This window comes from Triplophysa dalaica, chromosome 23 (assembly GCF_015846415.1).
Source record: "Triplophysa dalaica isolate WHDGS20190420 chromosome 23, ASM1584641v1, whole genome shotgun sequence".
NCBI lineage: Eukaryota > Metazoa > Chordata > Actinopteri > Cypriniformes > Nemacheilidae > Triplophysa > Triplophysa dalaica.
The window spans coordinates 16,185,180-16,207,439 of record NC_079564.1 but is presented as its reverse complement, the minus strand read 5'-3'; the positions used below and the strand labels follow the sequence as shown (position 1 = coordinate 16,207,439).

The 22,260-nt window shown below is 43.5% G+C and overlaps 1 protein-coding gene across 3 annotated transcripts in view; it reads left to right on the top strand.

Moving 5' to 3' along the window:
• Positions 1-22,260, top strand: part of mppe1 (metallophosphoesterase 1) — a 53,519-nt gene that overhangs the window by 16,743 nt on the left and 14,516 nt on the right. For 2 of the 3 annotated variants that reach the window (XM_056738147.1, XM_056738145.1), the window contains 3 exons: positions 9,146-9,214; positions 9,475-9,597; positions 15,201-15,341. In XM_056738147.1, coding sequence (XP_056594125.1) covers positions 9,146-9,214; positions 9,475-9,597; positions 15,201-15,341 — 333 coding nt within the window. The remainder of the gene's footprint in view (positions 1-9,145; positions 9,215-9,474; positions 9,598-15,200; positions 15,342-22,260) is intronic. The other variant, XM_056738146.1, reaches the window with a different exon arrangement.

Here is a 22,260-nt window from a genome sequence, read left to right as displayed (position 1 = left end):
AGAGATAAACGCAATGAAATAAGACTGAAATTATTTCAAAATAAAATAAGAAAAACACTTTTGTTAACACCACTTATGCTGAGTTTTCAGTTTTCAAATGGTCAACTTCAAATAATCAGGCAATCACAACAACATCAATATACACAATGAAATTTCACCTCTGTAAGAGCACTCACGTGTTATGTCCCTTTATGTGCTCACTCACTTCACTTTAGTTTCTGTGATTCAACTGAACTCTCACAGTTCAACGTTCCTCGAATCAAAAATATATAAAATAAAAAAATAAGGGAATAGATTGAAAACCTCAGTTGAGTTGTCCTGACGTAGCGTGCGTTGAAATCATCTTGAAGTTTCGCAGCAATATCACTCAGTCAATGAAAATTTCCCAACAAAAATGAGTAAATCAACAGTGAGTCAAAAGAGAATGAATCAAACTGAGATGAATCAAAAATTAAATGAACCAACAGGGATGTATTAAACTGGTATACAGCACTTGAGATGTCGAACTGAGATGTCGTTGGATGGCAGGGTAACACAAAATAGTCTTAAACTCAAATTTTCCAAAAAATTATGTTCCGCTCCAACTGCAAGCTGAAATTCGTACCGCACGTGCGATGACACTCAAATGCGCGTGACTAGTCGTCTCGAAACACTAGTTGGTACGAGTGCTCCTCAATCAAGGTAGAAGTCCAAAACTTTAACCAAAATGTAAAAAAAATCTCTTCAATCATCTCGAATCAAACTAAACGTGTACTGTAAATGCACTCACAGTTCTCGTAGCCTTCACAAAGCATTACTGCGTCACTCCAGAAGTCGAAGGCAATGCGACTCACGGATCAAACTCACAAAAAAAACTACGAAACGCGGAACACAGCTTCCCAAAAGAAAAATATGCACTTAATGTCGTCCTTTATTCGACCAAGCCCCGATTAACTTTCACTTAAGTTACTTTATTCGGCGAGCTTCTCAATACAACACCCACTTTTTCTGTCAGTCTCTCTTCACCGCGCTCTTCTACCTCTCTTTTTTTACGCACCCACTAAGAATTAATTTTTTAGATAATATATATATTTACCCGTTACATTCCCCCCTGCTAAAACCCTGCCACGCCATCAACATCTCCAGCAGACTCATCTCTGAAACACAAAAAAACATATTAGAAAGACATCACATTGTACATGACTTTTTCTCCCAATACCCTTAAAGTTACAGAACTCTTATTTCAGAATGTAATCATCCTTATACCTTTCAGGCAATCTACCCTGGTTTTCTCTCTTTGAACGTCTAAGATCAGGTACCCCACTAATGTCAGCAACTGAAATCTCAGAGTCTTCAGATTCCTCATCTTGACCTGTGTCTACCCCCTCACTTCCGGCTACATCACTCTCTACACATACCACTCCACCCTCGATTTCCCCCGGTAAGCATGTGTTTGGTAAGCATGTAGTATATGGAATGTAAACAATGTCTTGTGAGTCTGACAATTCTTTTACCCTTCTCGCATGCGTACCCTGCCTTGTGGGTGAGGAGAAAGTACAATGTCTCAACTGATCTCTGTGAACGACCTTTGTGGAACCTCCCTGCTCAGGCCGTACAGTAAAGACTGGTAAACCTGCGTGATTTTGCTGCACTACCAAATAGGGTACAGACTCCCATTTATCTTGGATTTTGTTTCATCCCCTAAACTTGTGGTTGCGCAACAATACTCTGTCACCAGGTCTAATGAGCGCACCTGAAGCCCTGCGGTCATAGACCCTCTTCCTTTTCTTGGAAGCTTCTTGAGCAGTTATCTTTGCCGTCTCCACCGCAGTCCTCAGGCGTTCATGGTGATTCTTTACCCACTCATCTAGATCATCAGCCTCATCATCAGTTAGGTCTTTCCCTCCTAGGACATCCATGGGCAGCCTTGCGTCCCGTCCAAACATTAAATAAAATGGGGAGTAACCGGTTGATGAATGAACATGGCTATTGTAGGCCATCACAAGTTCAGGCAGGTAAGTTTTCCAATCCTTCTTCTTTTCCGCAGGTAATGTTCGCAGCATGTCATGCATCGTGCGATTGAACCTTTCGCACTGCGCGTTCCCTTGCGGATGATAAGGACTGGTGCGACTCTTGCTGATTCCATACAATTTACAGAGCTCCTTTATAACGCTTGCCTCGAAACATCTGCCTTGATCCGAGTGCAATCGAGCAGGACACCCATAGCAGACAAACCAGTGTCGTACAAGATCCTTGGCGGTGGTAATTGCGGTCTGATTTTTCGTCGGAACTGCCACAGTAAATCTTGTAAACATGTCTGTAAGGACTAGAACATTCTCGTAACCCCCTGCTGATCTCTCCAGCACAGTGTAATCCATGGCAAGCACTTCTAGAGGTGCGGTTACGTTGGTGCAGGTCATAGGAGCACGAATCCTGGGGAATACATCCTTAGCTAAGGTACATCTGCGACACTGGGTTACCCACGTTTGTACTTCATTTGCCATTGAAGGCCAATAATAACTCTGTCGCATTTGTTCTAGCGTACTCCTGCTACCAAAATGTCCTCCATGTTCATGAACTCCCTTATACACTTTCTCCTGTAGAGACTCAAGCACTACCAACTGCCAAATTTCTTCTCCGTCTCTTGGATCCGTGATCACTCGGAACAGCACTTCATGTCTCAGTTTCAAACGCTCCAGCTGTCTAGCTAGTTTTTTTTGTTTCGTTTCCATGTCCCGGAAAGTACGTGTCATCATCCTCCTGTTCTCAAGTACAGCGTTGTACACAGGTGCTATACAAGGATCCTTCTTCTGTTGCTCTTTGATGGATGACCAGCTATAACCATCAACACCCTTCCTTATGGCTGCTTGTGTGGCAACTCGAACAACAGACTTGTCAACTTCGTCCTTTCCTGGCCACAGGCATGCCCGTACCTCATCTGATGTCAACCGAATGAAGTCTTTTCCATTGTCATTCTCCTCGGGTTCCAAACCCCAGGGAATCCTAGAAAGAACGTCAGCATTGATGTTCTGTCTGCCGGGCTTGTAACACACCTCAAAGTTGAACTCTGCTAACTGTGCAAACCAACGCTGTTCCACTGCTCCGAGGTTGGCTGTCTCCAGGTAGCGAAGAGGGTTGTGGTCAGTAATAACCTGAAATTTTGCAAAAATCAGGTATTCCTTAAATTTCTCCGTTACTGCCCACTTAAGGGCAAGTAACTCCAGCTTGAAGGCACTGTAATACTTGTCATTTCTTTCAGATCCCTTTAGACCTCTGCTTGCGTAAGCAATGACACGTTCAATACCCCCCTGTTTTTGACTGAGTATAGCTCCAAGTCCGTTGAGGCTTCCATCCGTCGTGAGTATGAACGGACACTGGAAATTAGGGTAAGCCAGAATAGGAGGTGACATGAGACAACTCTTTAGCTTACTGAATGCCGATTGACACTCATCACTCCAGACAAATGGTTCTGCTGACTTGCCTTTATTACCTTTTCCCACCAGGGCATGTAGGGGCTTTGCCAGCTGTGCAAATCTTGGGACAAACCGACGATAGTAACTCATAAATCCCAGCAGCTGTCTGACCCCTCTAACATTCTTCGGCGAAGGCCATTCATCCAAGCACTGAACCTTGTCCTTATCCACTTGAACTCCCCTCGACGAAATTACGTGTCCCAAGAACCGGACCTCTGGTCTCAAGAGGAAACATTTACTTGGTTTCAGCTTCAGTCCGTGCTGACGCAACCTTGAGAACACCAGCTCCAACTTTTCACAATGGCTCTTGAAATCCACGGAGAACACGATGATATCATCAAGATAGATCAAGAGAACGTCAAAAGCCAGATCACCTAAAGCTGCACCCATTAATCGCTGAAAGGTAGCCGGAGCATTGCATAAACCAAACGGCATCCGTGTCCACTCAAACAACCCGAACGGAGTTGTGACAGCAGTTTTCTCCCGGTCTGATTCATTTACCGCCACTTGGAAATAACCTGCCGTGAGATCCAGTGTGGAAAACAACTGTGCATTTCCCAAAGCATCCAAGGATTCCTCCACACGTGGAAGGGGGTAGGCGTCCTTGAATGTGACTTGGTTTAGTTTCCTGTAGTCGCAGCAGAAACGAACACCTCCGTCTTTCTTTATCACAATGACTGCAGGTGAGGCCCACGGACTGCGACTTTTGTTTAGTACACCCTGACTGACAAGATCCTGCACATGTCTCTTAAATTCTTGAAAAACATGAGGTGGGACTCGCCGATGGCGTTGTTTTATCGGCTGTGCATCTCCAGTAGGTATACTATGTGTCACTGTTGTTGTGTATCCATAATCTGCGTCACTCTTGGAGAAAACATCCCTGTAACGTGTCAGCAGAGCATTTAGCTCTTCCCGTTGCACCTCAGACAGTCTGTCCTGATTCATCTGAACTGGAATTGACAATTGTTCTGGCTGGCTCTCACTCTTAATGCTGCACTGTACGCGTCGTTTAACACGCAACTCATCATCATCTTCTTCGAATTCCACCATCTGCTTTGGGACCACTTTTTGAGGCTTAGACACAACTGCAATCCTGGATCTCGGCATCAACCTTATGGTTTTTTGACAGAGATTTAACACTCGCACCGGAACTTTCCCTTTTTCTGGGCTTGCAAGCACATTGGCTACCAACAATCCTTTTGGAAGGGTAACAGAACCTGTGGACTCCACCAACACTTGATGCTTCACTTGATGAGGTATACTGCAGTGGCCCTCCACAATCCTCTCACTTAAGGGTGGGATTACCACAACTTGCTTCCCAGACACCTTAAAAAATCCTATCCTTCCCTCTGGGCCCAAGAGTTCTTCATCCTTTTTCACTTTTGCTATCACTCGTCTGACATTAGCATCTGCACGTTGGCTCACTTTGCTCTCCTTATCCAAATCCTTTCCAGACAGCACAAAGTTTCTCAATTCACTAAGCACATTCATCCCCACAATTCCAGCCAATCCTTTCATCTCCTTCACATCGGGGTTTGAGTCTGTTATCACAAAAACACACTTCCCTGGAAGTAGCTTTCCCATGCACTCTATGTCTGCCTGTAGACATCCAAGGACAGGAATGTCTAGTCCGTTTGCAGCAGTGAGGCGCACCCAGTTAGCAGACGCCAGCTGTATCTCTTGTGCTCCGAAATGATGTTTAAAGTGAGACTCTGAGATGGTGGTAACTTCTGAACCGGTGTCCAACAAGCATTTGGTGGGCACCCCTGCTATTTTCACATCCACTGTCAAACAATCTCCAAAAGCACTATCCCTTAATGTTTTTGGTGCTATACCTGCATTCCAATCAGCTGTATGGCTCCGGATTACGGAAGGCCCACTGGTGCTTGCATGGTCCCCTGACGAAGCTCCTCTTAATACCTCAGAAACTTCCGCCATTTGTGATGACGCGGTGCCCCGGTTACCCAGCTCCTTAAGCTGCCTACAACGACGACTGGTGTGACCTGGTTGACCACATGTGTAGCAGATATATTGCCCTTCGCTGTTTCTCAGAGGCTGCCTCCTCATAACATCAGGTTGGAGATCAACTCTCCCTTGACTATGAACAATCCTGTACAATTCTTCCTGCCGTGCAGCTATCTTCTCTATGGCCTCATGCAACTTTTCTAATGTCAGTGCGGATGGAATGTCACCAGTTGCAACTGTAGTGTGAACTGCTACTCTCGCATGCACAGGGGTCTTCAAGTTACCCTCAGGTCGTGCTTCCTCTTCCTCAGACCATGTGATGGCGTCCTGCATCAGCTGTGCAAAAGTCAAATGCTGCTCTTCTTTGACCCTCCGTTTCATCTCTCTTCTTAGGAAATCATCCCTCAGTCCAAGAACTAACTGCTCTTTCAAAACACTCTCTTCATCTGGAACTCGTTTGGGCTCTCTGCGTTTCACCTTGTGGAGCTTTTCTCGTAAATCGTAAGCATATGCGCGTATGGTCTCACCAAGTGCTTGTTTCCGACCATAAAAGTCTTTCAACCTTGTGCCAATAGGTACTTTGTCTCCATAGGTTTCCTGGAGCAGCTGAAAAATGGACTCCACACTGTTATCCACTTCTTCCATCATGAATCTCACAGTATCTTTAGCCTCTCCCTTTAAGTGCTGCTTTATCAGTTCCACCTGATCTCCTTCTGGCACCTTCATGACTCGAAAGGCTGATTTCATAGAAACAATCCACTCTTCCACACTTCCTTCTCCCGGTTTTGTAGTTCCAGTGAAATCGGTAAATTTGTGGTCTCTTGGGATATAGATTGTTGCTGGGGTTGCACGAGTGGTTGCTTGCTGCTCCATTACTGCTCTAGCCAATGACAGGGCTTCTCGCTGCTCCGTTCTGGCATGATCCAACGCCCCGGCTTGCTCCGCTAATCTCTTCTGCATTTCCACGAACTCCTTCTTCAGTTCTTCCAGTTCTGCCATTTTTCTTCTTGCTCACAGACCTGGGACAGAATACTATAACAACAAAAATTAGGCTAAGTATGTATCCTGTTCGTGACGCCACTTATGTAACGGGTATTTAACCCATCCTGTAGGGGAGAATTTATTAGTGCTGCCACGGAAGACTGAGTAACGAAAAGATCTTAGTCCCCGCTTTCAGTGCTTTTAGTCTCGTTACACACTAAATGTATGTATGTTGTTTTCTACTCTACTTGGATGTACAGACCAATGGGGTAGGCTTCAGCTTAAGTAATGTCACAGGCTTCCTGAAGTAAAAGTAAAATGTGTGAGGCAGTCAAATACACCCCTCCCTCCACTGGCCTAATAAAGTAGCCGAGACGCCCCTACTCCTTGACAGCCTAAAACAAAAAAAAGCTACGATGAAGTAAGTATGCAAATGAAACAATATTTATTTTCCAGGTCTTTCCCTATGTTCTGAACTCAAGTGTTAAATACAGTGTTAATAATCACAAAATAAGACAAAGTAAAAGGTATGGTCTATTTGTTTTCTTTTACACTCACTTCAACTTAATCCTTCTCAATGTAAAGGCTCTAACCTTTTTACCTGTACAGAGATAAACGCAATGAAATAAGACTGAAATTATTTCAAAATAAAATAAGAAAAACACTTTTGTTAACACCACTTATGCTGAGTTTTCAGTTTTCAAATGGTCAACTTCAAATAATCAGGCAATCACAACAACATCAATATACACAATGAAATTTCACCTCTGGAAGAGCACTCACGTGTTATGTCCCTTTATGTGCTCACTCACTTCACTTTAGTTTCTGTGATTCAACTGAACTCTCACAGTTCAACGTTCCTCGAAACAAAAATATATAAAATAAAAAAATTAGGAATAGATTGAAAACCTCAGTTGAGTTGTCCTGACGTAGCGTGCGTTGAAATCATCTTGAAGTTTCGCAGCAATATCACTCAGTCAATGAAAATTTCCCAACAAAAATGAGTAAATCAACAGTGAGTCAAAAGAGAATGAATCAAACTGAGATGAATCAAAAATTAAATGAACCAACAGGGATGTATTAAACTGGTATACAGCACTTGAGATGTCGAACTGAGATGTCGTTGGATGGCAGGGTAACACAAAATAGTCTTAAACTCAAATTTTCCAAAAAATTATGTTCCGCTCCAACTGCAAGCTGAAATTCGTACCGCACGTGCGATGACACTCAAATGCGCGTGACTAGTCGTCTCGAAACACTAGTTGGTACGAGTGCTCCTCAATCAAGGTAGAAGTCCAAAACTTTAACCAAAATGTAAAAAAAATCTCTTCAATCATCTCGAATCAAACTAAACGTGTACTGTAAATGCACTCACAGTTCTCGTAGCCTTCACAAAGCATTACTGCGTCACTCCAGAAGTCGAAGGCAATGCGACTCACGGATCAAACTCACAAAAAAAACTACGAAACGCGGAACACAGCTTCCCAAAAGAAAAATATGCACTTAATGTCGTCCTTTATTCGACCAAGCCCCGATTATCTTTCACTTAAGTTACTTTATTCGGCGAGCTTCTCAATACAACACCCACTTTTTCTGTCAGTCTCTCTTCACCGCGCTCTTCTACCTCTCTTTTTTTACGCACCCACTTAACTCCCAAAACCAATCCGCCCGTCAAAATAAAAGTTTCCCCAAAGAATTAATTTTTTAGATAATATATATATTTACCCGTTACACAATGCAGATAAAGTGCGCTAACAACAAGACTTTGGTCAAGGACCAACAGCGAAAACATATCCCAGATCATGCACACTTCTAGTTTGATGGTGGATGGCAAATTGTTGTTGGTGTGTTTACATCATCCTCTGGATACCTTAAAGTGTTTCTATATTCAGACTTGGTGCTTTAGGATAGTTTAAAATAGCTTTATATCTGTTATACTAGCCATTTAACACGCTCTGTAATGTTAATGATTACATGCCAGCAGTTTTTTATTCCTCCACGCAGTAATTTGACACATACCTTCGCTGTGATTGGCTGGATTAGTTCCACGTTGACACACACAACAAGTTCACTCAGCGATAATATTAGCGTCTGGGATAGCTTGAGACGGGTCCAGATCACGTTGCACACCTGCTTATACTTAAAGAGCTTGGCCGACCAAAATTAGTACCGTTTTGGTCGCGATCCGCAGGTTTTGTCGCAGACCTTAGAAATCTGTCCGCCACAGAAAAATCCAGCCAGAAATCACGTAGTGTGAGCTTGACTATATTTTGCGTTAGATTTGTTAGGTTGGACAGAGTGAGAGCGTGAGAGAGCCAGGAAATGTGTACGTCACGTGAGAACTGGCAACCCTGAGCTCCTGATTGAGCAGACGCCTGATGTTTTGCGCTCTAGTGATAGGGGAGGGGCCAAGCATGCTCGGACACTCCATTGTGTCATCGATCCCCCATTTTAGCCCTGCCCAAAAAAGCCTGAACAGAGAATTGGTGGTTTAATGGTTTAACTCCGCAATTTAGTCCTACACACTTCTGAGTCTTTGTTATGTGTTTAAGCAATACATTTACACGTAAAACAACTATAATGTATTTAGAAACAATTCTCAGAATTATATTTACCCGGACATTAACTGTTAGCTTACATTCGCATCCTAACATGGATTACATTGTTAAACAAAGCTCTATTAGATTAAGTTTGTGCATAACCTTAAATCACGATGGACATCTGCCTCTGTAACTTCTTTCAATTAGGGTACAGAACATGATGACCACTGCAAAAACACAGATACTTTTGCCCCAACAGCTCCTATTCTGCTACAAGTGAGATTGTTTAACTTTTATTTCAAATGGCATGTAGGCTTAAGGGATAAGGCAAGTAATGAACACAGAAGTTAATACATAGATGGTATCAAAATTATTTACCATGGTAACAAAATGCATTTTTTATCATCATTGTGAAAAAGGTTTTATGATATTTGTAATATGTGCATTGTTTTAGAAAATTGCTGCTTTAACATTTAATCACTTTAGTAAACATGAAAGTGTTTTCTTCACTGTAACAATGTTTTGATGTTTCTCAGCATTACCCTCTCTATAGAGTGAGTGATGCCATGTGCACAGGTGTGGATGCAGCCCCAATGAATGAAAGATACCATCAGTTTCATGAGCGATATGATGTCATTTCTCAGGTTGCGTCCAGAAAGGTGAGCCAATACACATTTTTTTATGTTCACCATCCGTTGGAATATGTTAAACATTTTAGCATTTGGAGTTATACGATATGATGTGATGTGAGCGCAACTGTGAGCACATGTGGACATGTTTAGCACACAATTGATTTTCTTTTGCAATCGATTGGCCAGTTGTAAGTGTTCCCACATAATGAAAATGCAAAACCACAGCATACTTTAAACTTTGTCACTGCTGTGCTATGCTTGGATTAGTTATAGTTATTTTGGGGTAGTTCACCCAAAAATGAAAATTCGGTCATAATTTAGGCCGCTACCAAGTGTTCCAATTCCGATTTTTCAAAGTGGCAAAGATTGGATATGACCCATTACCGCATATGCAGGAAAAAGCACATGGATTCCTATATTTTCAGATTGGTTTCAGGCTCAATTATATGTGGAAATAAATCAGATATGAATCGGATATGTGCATTAGCGTTTGTCATGTAAGCAGACAGATTGAATATTCACCTATCAATGTGAGTTGAACATCATTAACCCCATTCACACAGAGCGATGATCCCGGAAAATTGTTGTACAATTGCAAAGAAATAAGATTTAAGTGAGTTGTCAACTATACACAGTGTTGTAGTCGAGGGCAGCTCGTTCGAGTCCGAGTCAAGCCAGAGTCCAGAGCAGTGTTGTCAACTCTTTTCAATGTAAAGTAGCTAAAGCCTACCCGAAAAGCCTGGCTCTGTTGTGTTATTGATGGTCTTTTTCTGGCATGCCCCTCTGATGGCAAGCAGACTGTATGCTTTGCAGAGAGATCGCGCTGTGAAGACTCTATAGCCCACCTCGATTGGCGCACAATGGGACACCGCTGTATGCAGCACTCCTCCACTAAGTCTGCGTACTTTGGATGCTTCCCTTCATTGGCCTCTTCCATACGCTCCTCCCAGGGGATTGTCACATCCAGAATAACCTCCTGTTTTGTTGAATCTGAGAAAAGAACTATGTCTGGTCTCAGTGTGGTTTCCACGATGTGCTCTGGGAATCTGAGTTGCTTCCCCAGGTAGCCATCATCTGCCAGTCCGGCGCGGTTCCACTGTAGGAGTCCCACTGTCCCCTTTGCTAGGTGCTGCTGCTAGGTCTCCTTTCCCTTCTCTTGCTTCTCTGATCAACTGCGTGACCACACCTGTATGCTCCATGCATACTGGAACCATTTGGATTCCAACCTTCTGTACAGTGGTGTTGATGTACTCATTGTTCAGGAGGAACTCTGTCAATCTACGGGATAGCATGGCAAAGAATATCTTCCCCTCAAGGCTAAGAAGCGAGGTGGTTCGGAACTGCTCAATGTTCTTAGCATTCTCTTCCTTGAAAATCCAGACACCTTCTGAAATCTCCATTGTTGGGTTACCCCTCCTTCCAACTGGGCTCCTTGCTGTTGAAATCCGTCGTAGGTCCTGGGGGATCTATCAACGTTCTATAGCAGAGTTTCTCAACCTTTTGCAACTCATGGCCCACCAAGGATTGTTTAAAAACATTCCGAGGATCATCTTTCCAAATAGCTAAATAGATGCACATTTGAACCTCCCCCTGTCGTCATTTAGGTCAAAGTTACTCCAGGCAACCCCATGTGACGGTGTCAACAGACGCGCACTCGAAAGTAATTCCAAGTGCGCAGTCCTCAAATTCAGTTCATACACAATAAAAAACCTTTTATACAGTTTGCAGAGTTCTCGTTAGACGGCTGTAAAAGCACAGTTATTCAGAGAAACCTCGCAGCTCGAGATATACTCCAATGCAGCTTTTTTATTCTTTCACTGTATATGAAATACTATAAAAAATTAAATATAGGCCTACATCTACGCGTAATTTTATATATATATATATATATTTATATTTATTATTTAAAATATATAATTATCGTGAGATGAAACATGCGTTTTGTCATTTTGTCTTCGAGAGAGAGGGAGAGAAAAGGAAAGAAAGAGACAGGTGATTTTGCCCACTATTTGGCGCTCCGAGGCCCACCGATTTAGAATCACCGGTCTAACGGGATCTAGGTCATCCTCCCAAGCCGCATCACTGTAGGTATTGCGGAGATGGTGGTCGATCTCCTTTTTGGGCCAAACAAGGTGTCTGCTTCGTTTCTGCCCAAGCAACTGCTTGGGTATTACAAAGGGGTTAGCAATGAAGGCACACCTTCTCTTGGCCCTCTCTTTCCCCCGCCGTCTGTGCCATTCTGCCCTTCGAAGAGTGGCAAGCTTCTTCCTGAGGAAGCCGCTAAGTTCTGATAGTGCATCCCTTTCCTTGTCTCGCGCTTCCTTGTACTACCGCTTCAGGACCTCCAGCTCCTGCCTTGTCTGGTTGATCTTCTCTGCCCTACAGTTTTTCTTGTAGGGGGTAGTCGATAGTCCGTTTGCATTGGTCGTTAACTGTAAGTCTGTCCTGTTGGGGTGCTCATTCTCCCCACCTCTCGGGCACCCCTGTGGGTATATTTCTTTAGGCCGTTCCGTAGCTTGTTTGGGTATTTCCTCAAGGAAGTTTCAGGTTGGATTGCTGGCCCTTCCTGCCCCGATTGTCATCTCTCCGAGCTGTCCACTGTCTCTCCAGTTGTTACCACACTGTTCATGGTTGTTATCCAGTCTGTTCCTGAAGGTCACTGGCCAGGCCTGGGGAAAGTAGTTAAATATACATCAGTCCAGGCCAATGAAACCGGTCTCTGATGCATTGAATGGTATTCGCTGCGGCCAAATGTCCTGCCATCGGGTAGGTATGGGCCAACTCGAGAAGCGCCTCCATTTTGGTCTTGGGTACTACCAACAGAAGGGTATCTACTTAACCCCTGAAACTGTATCGCGTTTCCCCGTAGCGTAGCTTTCCTGTGGATAGGGGAAAGGCGTCCGTGTTCCTCCAGGAAGAGTCTCGGTAAGCTTTCATCTGCGACGGTTCCGGGCTGATAAGACGCGGTCCTGCCGGCCGTTTACACAAGATAGACAAACTCAGCAAAAAAATATCAAAGGGAGTTGTAGCTCCTCGTATGATCTATGGCAGCGGCTTTTAAAGCCGCTGAGAGTCCTTCTTGATTGTCAACGACCGACAGGTGTACCGCTCTGATGACCTGTGTTTCCATGGAGATGCTGATTGCGCCAGGGGTGACTCGTCACTGAAGTCTTTTCAATGTCTTAAATATTTTGGATTGGAGTACATGACAAGACAAAGACCATTAAAATAACTGCAAGCAGAGTTAAAGGGCAAAGCCCACAAGGCGCCGCAAGAGCAGTGCAGAGCCTCACCAGCGTAAGAAAAGTGAAAAAAAGCACAAACTCCACATATATGAAAAACACTGGTTGATAACTCAAAACAAAGCATGCCCACACCCAGCCCACCACTTCCCCCACTGTACCCACAACATGAAATGAGACAAATAGAGCAAAAGTAGCAGAAATACAGTGTCTAGGAGGAACAGATTTCAGAAGTGATAATGAAAGATAATAATTTTGTACTTACCTTGTTTCTGTTTGTATATATTTATATCTATTATAAACCACTTTAGTTGCACTACATACATCACACTTTATTGTATTTCATTACTGAAATGAAATTACATTTCGTTTGTTTACATAATTCACTATTTTTGCACATACTTGCTAATTGAAATGTTTATACAACACAAGGTCTTGTACCCCAGGCGTGCGGTTTATCAGGTGTGCCTCTCAGTTGATGTGCTTCCCGAGGAGAGCTTTCAGAGGTTCAAACATTGACATGTGGCATAATTTCATTACTAAAATGACATTACATTTCGTTTGTTTACATACTTGCACTGTTTGCGCACATACTTTTGCAAATTGAAATGTATAAATGCACAACGCGAGGTTCGGACCAGTGACCTCTTGCATCCGAGACCTGCAATTTATCAGATGCACCACTCAATTGGCGTGCTTGGCACATTTGCTTTATATCTCATGAATATGAGTGCATGACCTGTGCCGAGTTTAGTTTTTGTACATCAATGGGTTCATAGGTAGCAGCCGTTTGAAAAGTGCATTGTTTTTAACTGCTGGTGGCGGAACAGAATGAGTGCTAGAGACCCCATAATTGGTCACATGGCTATTGAGGACCACGGCTACGAGTGTGACACATTTCATAATTTTCCTATTTACGTTTCATTGGGCTGACATAGACTCCCATTGGTTGAGAATAATAATACTAACAGGAGCAATAGTGGCCATAGCCCCTTCGAGGCTTGGCCCCTACAAATATGATCTCAAGACCGAGTTCAAGACAGAGTCTCGAGACTTATACAGTGGTACCTCAGGCTTACTGGGTGTTTTTGCCCTTTACCACAAGACACCCTCCGCCAAGGGAGACCCAGCATAGGCTGATCATACCTGGTATTGAGGTGCATTAATACATGTCATTTGTCAGCCTAGACTGTGTCCATCCACTTCATCCGCCATTTCTTGATTATCCTATGCTAGACCGGTCTTCTGATCCCCACTTCCTGTATCAATTAGCTTATCCAGATTAGGGCTATAGCTTCAACAGCACTTACTTTGTAGGTAGCTAGGTGGATTCACACCTCAACCAACCATACAGACCAACCCGATGGCTAAGGCTGTTCTAGTCCCACTGGCACCATTAATGTATGATCAGTTTGTCCGGTTCCTCATGGCATAACATTGTAACACACAACAAGCAAATCAATTGGTCTGTGCAAGAAACTGAATGATATTATCGCATCTTTGGGTGAATAGCAATCGCATATATATTTTTTTGTAAGTATAAAATCATACATAATTAATGCCTTTTTAAAAACAACACGTTTTTCCTTATCCGAGACAACAGTTCACTTGGTGTACCCTTTCTGCAGTTACTTTCAAGGGCACAAGACACATTTTGGAACACAACCTATCGAGTATGCAATCCGACTGCCTGTGGACTGCTAATTATAATGTTATAAATAACATTGAGTTTCTTGGACAAACCGATCCAATCGATTTTTAAGATGTCAATATATTGTTATGAGCTGCGGTAATAACTATTTTATTGAATGTAGCAGCATTTTGGACTTTCAAAGATGTGGCAACTCAGGACGTGCCTTTCTTGAAGCTCACCATTCTTAAAGTCTCTCCACTTATTTGAATGCCTGGTAAAGAGGATTGGTGGACCAGTTGACTAACCCTGGCGTAGAGGCTACGGTGTAGGTCCAACTCAGAACAAGGCTCTAAAGGTCATGTTTCAAAGTTGCAAAGTAATTTAGATAAGCCACTGAAAAATGCATAAATGTAAATTACAAAAACTTCTTGGAAAAGACAACTAATATAAGATTAGAGCTGCCCCTTACTACTGGTAGCAGTAACTAGAAGTTAACGCCTCAAAAAACATTAATACTAAGAGACAATGTTGACTTCTCCCATAACCCAAGCTACCAAGCTGATATCTATGTATCTAAAACTAAAAATATTTCACTTGTCCGGTCAAATAATAAGTACTTAAAACTGTTGTTTATAAATTCTGGTAACATACACATTTATACAGTTGTGGTGTATGTGCGATTGTCTTTCTGTGTAAAATGTTTTTGGCTACCTGTCGCACTGAACTTCAAACCAGACAATTTCTCTCCATAACAGCTTCTGTGGTGGTTCAGACCTCGACTCATTCTAAGTGGCCACACCCACAGTGGCTGTGAGGTTGTGCATGAGAACCGCTACCCTGAGGTCAGTGTACCATCCTTTAACTGGAGGAACCGCAACAACCCCAGCTTCATTCTGGTAAACTTACTTTTTTTAAATAATTCAAACCTTACAGTTTAGTATGATATTTTATGCTCATAACAATTGACCTAAAACTTATGCCAATTGTTAATAAGTTATTAATAAATGGCAAAAAAATAAGGAGACCACTCCAGTTTTGTCTTCAAAACTGAAATGTCTGCATGAGTTGTGACAATTCCGGTCCACTGTGTATTGAATTTCAACAAAAACAAATCTCAGGAATGACATAATGTCATCCAACCACAATGTAAAAGACAGAGAAAATGAAAAGACGCATGATGAAGTTGTAAAAAATCAGACTTCAAGCACATTTAAAAACATGTTTTTTGTGTTGTTTTATTTCCAGTATTCACAATTTGCAAACATTGTATCGTTTTCGTTATTTTGACCAGTTTGTCACCTGTCAGTTTTCTGCAAATAAATGTTTTCATAAATATTTCTTTTATTTTGAATTTGGGAGAATTTTTGTGACTAGTTTACAGAATGAAACAAAAAAGGTAATTTTTAAACACTTACAGTACCAATAAAGTAAAGACCAAATTTAGCTCCAAGTTGTACTTTAGTAACCATATTGTTCAGTTCACTGGAGTAGTTCTGAAATTACACTTGCATCTGGTGGTTGCATCATTTTGCACCCTAGGCTAGGGATGCAGCGATTACCTTGGTTCACTATTAACAGTGCTTAAAAACGTCACGGTTAATTAACCGTAAAAACTCAGTGACACTGCATGTTTCTGTTGCATGGAACAGAAATGTTGCAACTTGAACAAAATGAAAACAAAGTTACACCAGCAGTGCACCAGCTTAAAGAGCTGTGCTTATCAGAGACACAGAGGCCACGACACTCACTATATTAACTATGGCAGGGAGTCCAAACAGCTAATCTTAAATGTACATTCACAATCAAGGCTATAGCGGTGGTTTGGCTTTCAGTGCCATGTAAACAAACAAAGCGCCATGTAAGTTAATGTAGTAGCACACCAGACAAGAAGCCTCACGTCAAAGACAGCTCACAGGATGCGTACATTCTGTATGCGCAAGCTCAAATTCAAAGTGTACTCCTGATGCAAGTTGAACCAATTTAATTTATTTTATGTTATTTGGCGAATAGGCTCTTTATCACGTTGATAAATCCATTATAGTTTGCTGTATATGAAAATAGTGGGGGAAAAAAGCATGTGACGCATGCGCGCTAGCTCTTAAAGGGACAGCAGCATAATAATTATATCTGTTTTAATGCTCATCAAACAACAAAAAACATAGTAAAAACAGACTCACTGCTCATAATATGGTTTAATCTATATTTCGGTATATTGTAAAGAATATGAAGTGTTATTTTACATTTGACTCCTTTATTCAGTTTCTGTACCTGATAACCACAGTTAGACCAACCTGAAAAAACTAAAATGCACTGTTAATTTTATTTGTGTGTTGGTTTATTACATTTATTTGTGCTATTGCTCATAATTTGATCATTTTTTCTCATTTTATTATTAACTGATTGACTATTATTATAAGAGTTAGGCTAAGTTTTATGGAATTGTGATCTTATTTATTAAGATTGCATAACTAACTAAGTAAACTAGACATTATTATTTATTTATTATTTTGGTGGCGGGCATTGTGTGATCTTTAGTGTCAGAAGCTGCACTAAGGTCCAGTAGAACTTTGTTACTTTAAGCATTAACTATTGGAAAGGTGTCTAGGAGTATTATGATTGCTAAGATATGCAGTTTTTATAGATTGTCTGTCTATACTTATGCTCTTCATCCATGCAACATGAAAAACGTCTACTCAACTCAACTCTATTTATATAGCGCTTTTTACAATTTTCATTGTTACAAAGCAGCTGTACATGAGACACATTGACTATAAGTAAAACAACTCAAATACCTGTAAAAACAAGAAAAAGGCGAAAACACAAAAGACAGACAAACAAATGCTCAGCACACACAATACTCATACATACTTACACATATTGACAAAGACACTCGCACACACTCACAGTGAAAGCACACAATTGAGATAAAGGAGAGATCGTCTTTGTTACGTACAGTTGTGTTCAAAATTATTCAACCCCCACTGAAATTGATTGTTTTGGTCGGTTTGACATTGATTATGATCATTCAGTCATCCTGCTTACAATTAAATCAAAGAGGCACGTGTAGGTCAGACAAATATAACATAACATTTATAATGAAATAACCACAAATGTCTTTTCTGAGCTCACATCATTATCAGTTTTATTCAACCCCCAAGTGACATTCAATCTTAGTACTTAGTACAACATCCTTTTACAGTTATAACAGCTTTTAAACGTGAAGCATAGCTTGACACAAGTGTCTTGCAGCGATCTACGGGTATCTTCGCCCATTCATTATGGGCAAAAGCCTCCAGTTCAGTCACATTCTTAGGCTTGCGCACTGCAACTGCTTTCTTTAAGTCCCACCAGAGGTTCTCAATCGGATTTAAGTCTGGTGACTGCGATGGCCACTTCAAAATGTTCCAGCCTTTAATCTGCAACAATGCTCAAGTGGACTTTGAGGTATGCTTGGGATCATTGTCCTGTTGAAAGGTCCAACGTCTTCCAAGCCTCAGGTTTGTGACGGACTGCATCACATTGTCATCCAATATCTCCTGGTACTGAAGAGAATTCATGGTACCTTGCACACGCTGAAGCTTCCCAGTACCTGCAGAAGCAAAACAGCCCCAAAGCATGATTGTCCCCCCGCCAAGCTTCACAGTAGGCAAGGTGTTCTTTTCTTCATAGGCCCTCCTCCAAACATAGCGTTGATCCATGGGCCCAAACAGTTCTAATTTTGTTTCATCAGTCCACAGAACACTATCCCAAAACTTCTGTGGTTTGTCCACATGACTTTTGGCATACTGCACATGAATTTGAATTTGCGAATGATGCTTTCTATGGTGTCTCTTGGTATGTTTAACATCTTTGCAATCTTCTTATAGCCATTGCCCTTCCTGTTCTCTTGTCTTCCTGGAACATTCTCTTGACCTCACCATGTTTGTAACCACACCAGTAAATGTCTAGAAGGAGCTGAGTATCACAGTGATTTTAAAGCTGCCTAATTGGTGCTTATTAGGCTTTATTGCTGCTCCCTGATATCCACAGGTGTTTTCAATACCTGATTGAAAACACTTCATTGAACCTCTGTTCTTCAGAGTGGTAGTCTTTAAGGGGTTGAATAATTATGTCAATGAAGAATTCACAAAAGAAACATTTACTACTGTACTACAAAACTAATTGATGTAATTTTAGTTGCATATGGTTCTTTAAGAAGTCCTTGTAGGATTTCATTCTGAATACAATTACAAATGTACACTAAATTCCCTAAAACCATTTACAGCATTGGGGGTTGAATAATTTTGAACACAACTGTATGTAACCTCAGTTCCCTGATGACGTAACAAAGACTCATCTTTTTAATCTTGCATACACTATACCTCCATAATATTAATCCTCAGAGGATTTAGGCTGCATTATTTAGATCAACCGGAACCAGGAACACATCCAAAAACAAATGATGTACTTGTTGCATCAAAGAGTGCAGAACAGTACTCTTCTCTCAGCCAGTCTTGTCTCTTTGTTCCAAGGTTACCACAGGATGCAGTTCATGCCCAGACCTGATGGCAGACTTGAGAATGGGAAGCGGTGACCTGAAAAGAGCTAAGAGGATAGAGCTGGATAAAGGACGCGACAACTTTGTTTTTCCTACAACATTTAAAATGCTCTTAGATTGTTAATGATAATCTTAAATCCTTAATTTTTATATTTTATTAAGCCTTGTTGTGCAAGCACTGTTGAGCTTGTGCAGAGGCAGCAGCTTTTGCCAGAGGGGAACTGGAATCCCCTGGTTGGGCCCGGGTTCCCCTGAGGTTTTTTTTCTCGATGGGAGTTTTGGGTTCCTCACCACCGTTTGCATACTGTTTTGCACTATCTGCCTGGCCGGGGGGGCTGCTTTCGAATTCATACTTGTATTCAATGTGTCTCATGTACAGCTGCTTTGTAACAATGAAAATTGTAAAAAGCGCTATATAAATAAAGTTGAGTTGAGTTGAGGGAACGAGACGTTGTGTCGAGAACGACAGATGGGGTTCGCCCTTGAGAACCAATCAACTCTGACTACTATAGAAAAGGCCAATGAAATTTGGCAAATGAAATTTGCATGCCGGGCTCCGCCCCCGGATATCCGGTATAAAAGGAAGCCTTCATTTTGCAGCATTCATTTACCTCTTGTCCTGAAGAGCCTGAGAGCCTCTCACGACTGCAGCAGAATACGATACGTGTTTGTGGCATGAGGGACACAACGTCTCGTTCCCTCCATCAGGGTACTGAGGTTACATACGTAACCAAGACGTTCCCTTTCTGTCGGTCTCTCGACGTTGTGTCGAGAACGACAGATGGGGTTGACCATGGAAAACGCCACAACGCTGTATCGCGTCACAATCTCAGCGAAGCGACGGTAACAAGCCTGGGCGTGTCAGCTCGAAGCTTCGTGTAACTGTAACCTTCCAGTGTGGTGGTCGGGGGTCCCAGAGCTTTCTTGGAAAAAGATGGGTACAGCCCTGACCGGTAACCTTTCATGGACGGGGCCTTAGCTCTCTACTGGCGAGATGCCGTCCGGCTCGGGTTTACACAGGGTGAGCGCAACTCTTAATCAGAGAAGCGCTGCAGAGGCCACCTCCTACCTGTGGGGAGGGATATGGTGGATATAAGTATGGTCTCGTCCTTGGAGGAGAACGCATGGAACGTGCGGACTGGGTAGTTAACCGCGAGGTGGAGATCCACCTGGGGAAGCTCATGGGTTACCATGTGTGGGAACCACTGTCATGAGGGTATAGCAGACGGAACAGTCTGATAGCACCAGGTCTGGTTAGAACTATCTGTGATAGGTCCTATGGTATCGCGGCCTAAGGGGGAAGGCTGCTCTGCCCAGCCAACCCCCAGGGGTTGCTTGCCTAGTGATGGATGGAATGCCTGTTCTTAACCAGTGTCTGGGTAAGAAGGAAGGTTGGTGAGGTACCAATTTTCTTAGCCATGTGTTTGGGTAAGAAGAAAAGGTAGATAGCACACTGACCCAACCTCTTGGAGGGTGGGAAGGTGCTTTCGCAGGCATACGCCCCCCCGGATGCCAGTCCTACATGTTGCCACGCAGGACGTGGGCTGACACCGGGTTTACACCAAGGTTGTCAACCCTTGCGAAGGTGTTTGGGCGTTGCCCAACCCGCAGCTCTACAGATGTCTGCTAGAGAGGCGCTTCTAGCCAGTGCCCAGGAAGCTATACCCCGTGTGAAGTATGCCCTCAGTGGGCATGGGAGATTCTGAGATCGGAATGCCGCCATAACGGCATCCACGACCCAGTGCGCAGCCTCTGCTTGGAGAGAGCCTTCCCCTTCTGCTGTCCTCCAATACAGACAAGGAGCTGGTCAGAGCTACTGAAGCTCTGCGTGCGGTCCAGGACACAACACGGATGGGGTTGGGTCTTCCTCCCCGATGGGAAGCGCCTGCAAGTTCACCACTTGCTCCCAAAGGGGAGTAGTGGGAACTTTTGGGCACATCTCCGGGCCTGGGTCTAAGGATTACATGAGAGTTACCAGGGCCGAATTCAAGGCAATCCGGGGACACAGAGAATGCTTGGAGGTCCCCTACCCTCTTGAAGGAAGCGAGCGTCAACGGGGGGCCAGTCTTAATCAGGTGAGGAAGATCGGAGCCTCCGAGGAGCTCTTGGACCCACGTTAGGGTCCCAAGAGGGTATGGAGCGGAGGTGAGGCGGATTCCGCCCTCTCGCGCCCGTTAGGAACCTGGTGACAAGGTCGTGTTGCCCTAAAAACTTTTCATCAACTGATTCGTGATGAGTGGCAATAGCGACTACATACACTTTCAGTGTGGAGGGGAGATGTTAGTCTCCAGTCTCGTGAGAAGGGGAACACAATCCTGATCTGCCGGTGTGCCACGCTATCCTCGGAACTCGACTCTGTAGCCAGTGTTGAAGCGGTCTCATGTGCATCAATCCGAGGGGTATTTTCCCCGCGGAGGACGCCATGTGTCCCAGAAGCCTCTGAAATTGTTTCAGGGGGACCGTCGACTGCCTGAAGTGTTCCAGGCAGTTCAACACTGACTTGGCGCGTGCTGCGGACAGCTGCGCCGTCATGGTGACAGAGTTTAGTTCCATACCGAGGAAGAGGATGCTCTGCACTGGGGAGAGTTTGCATTTTCTCGGTTGACCTGAAATCCCAATCGATCTAGATGCCGGAGTACCAGGTCCATCTGTGTACACAACAGATCTCACGAGTTTGCCAGGATAAGCCAGTCGTCAAGATAGTTTTGTACCCGCACACCTTTTTCCTGAAGGGGAGAAAGGGCGGCTTCCACGATCTTCGTGAAGACGTGTGGAGACAGGGACAGACCGAAAGGGAGGACTCTGTACTGATATGCCCACCCCTCTAATGCGAACCGTGGGAATGGCTGGTGTCAAGGGGATCGAGACATGAAAGTAAGCATCCTTCAGGTCGATTGCCACGAACCAATCCTGACACCTGATAGATGTCAGGATGCGCCTCTGCGTGAGCATCTGAACAGCAGCTTGTGAAGGTGCTTGTTCAGGGTACGCAGACCGATGGGGCGCAACCCGCCGTCTTTCTTGGGAATGATGAAGTGCGGGTCGTGACCCACTGAACATCTTGGTTTGGAGCTCTCTCAACGCCCTGGCCTGGCGGACCTGCAGGATGGCCATGACGTAGAGAGAGGAGGCAGCCTGGCCCGAGGCATCGCAAGCCTTCGACACCAGTGATTCCGGGAAAAACATGCCACCCGGGGTGGGCGCGGTTTACACCGCTCTCCGACCTCAGGAACCACGCATCCCCGGGTTAAAACCGGATGACATCACTTCTGCTTCCT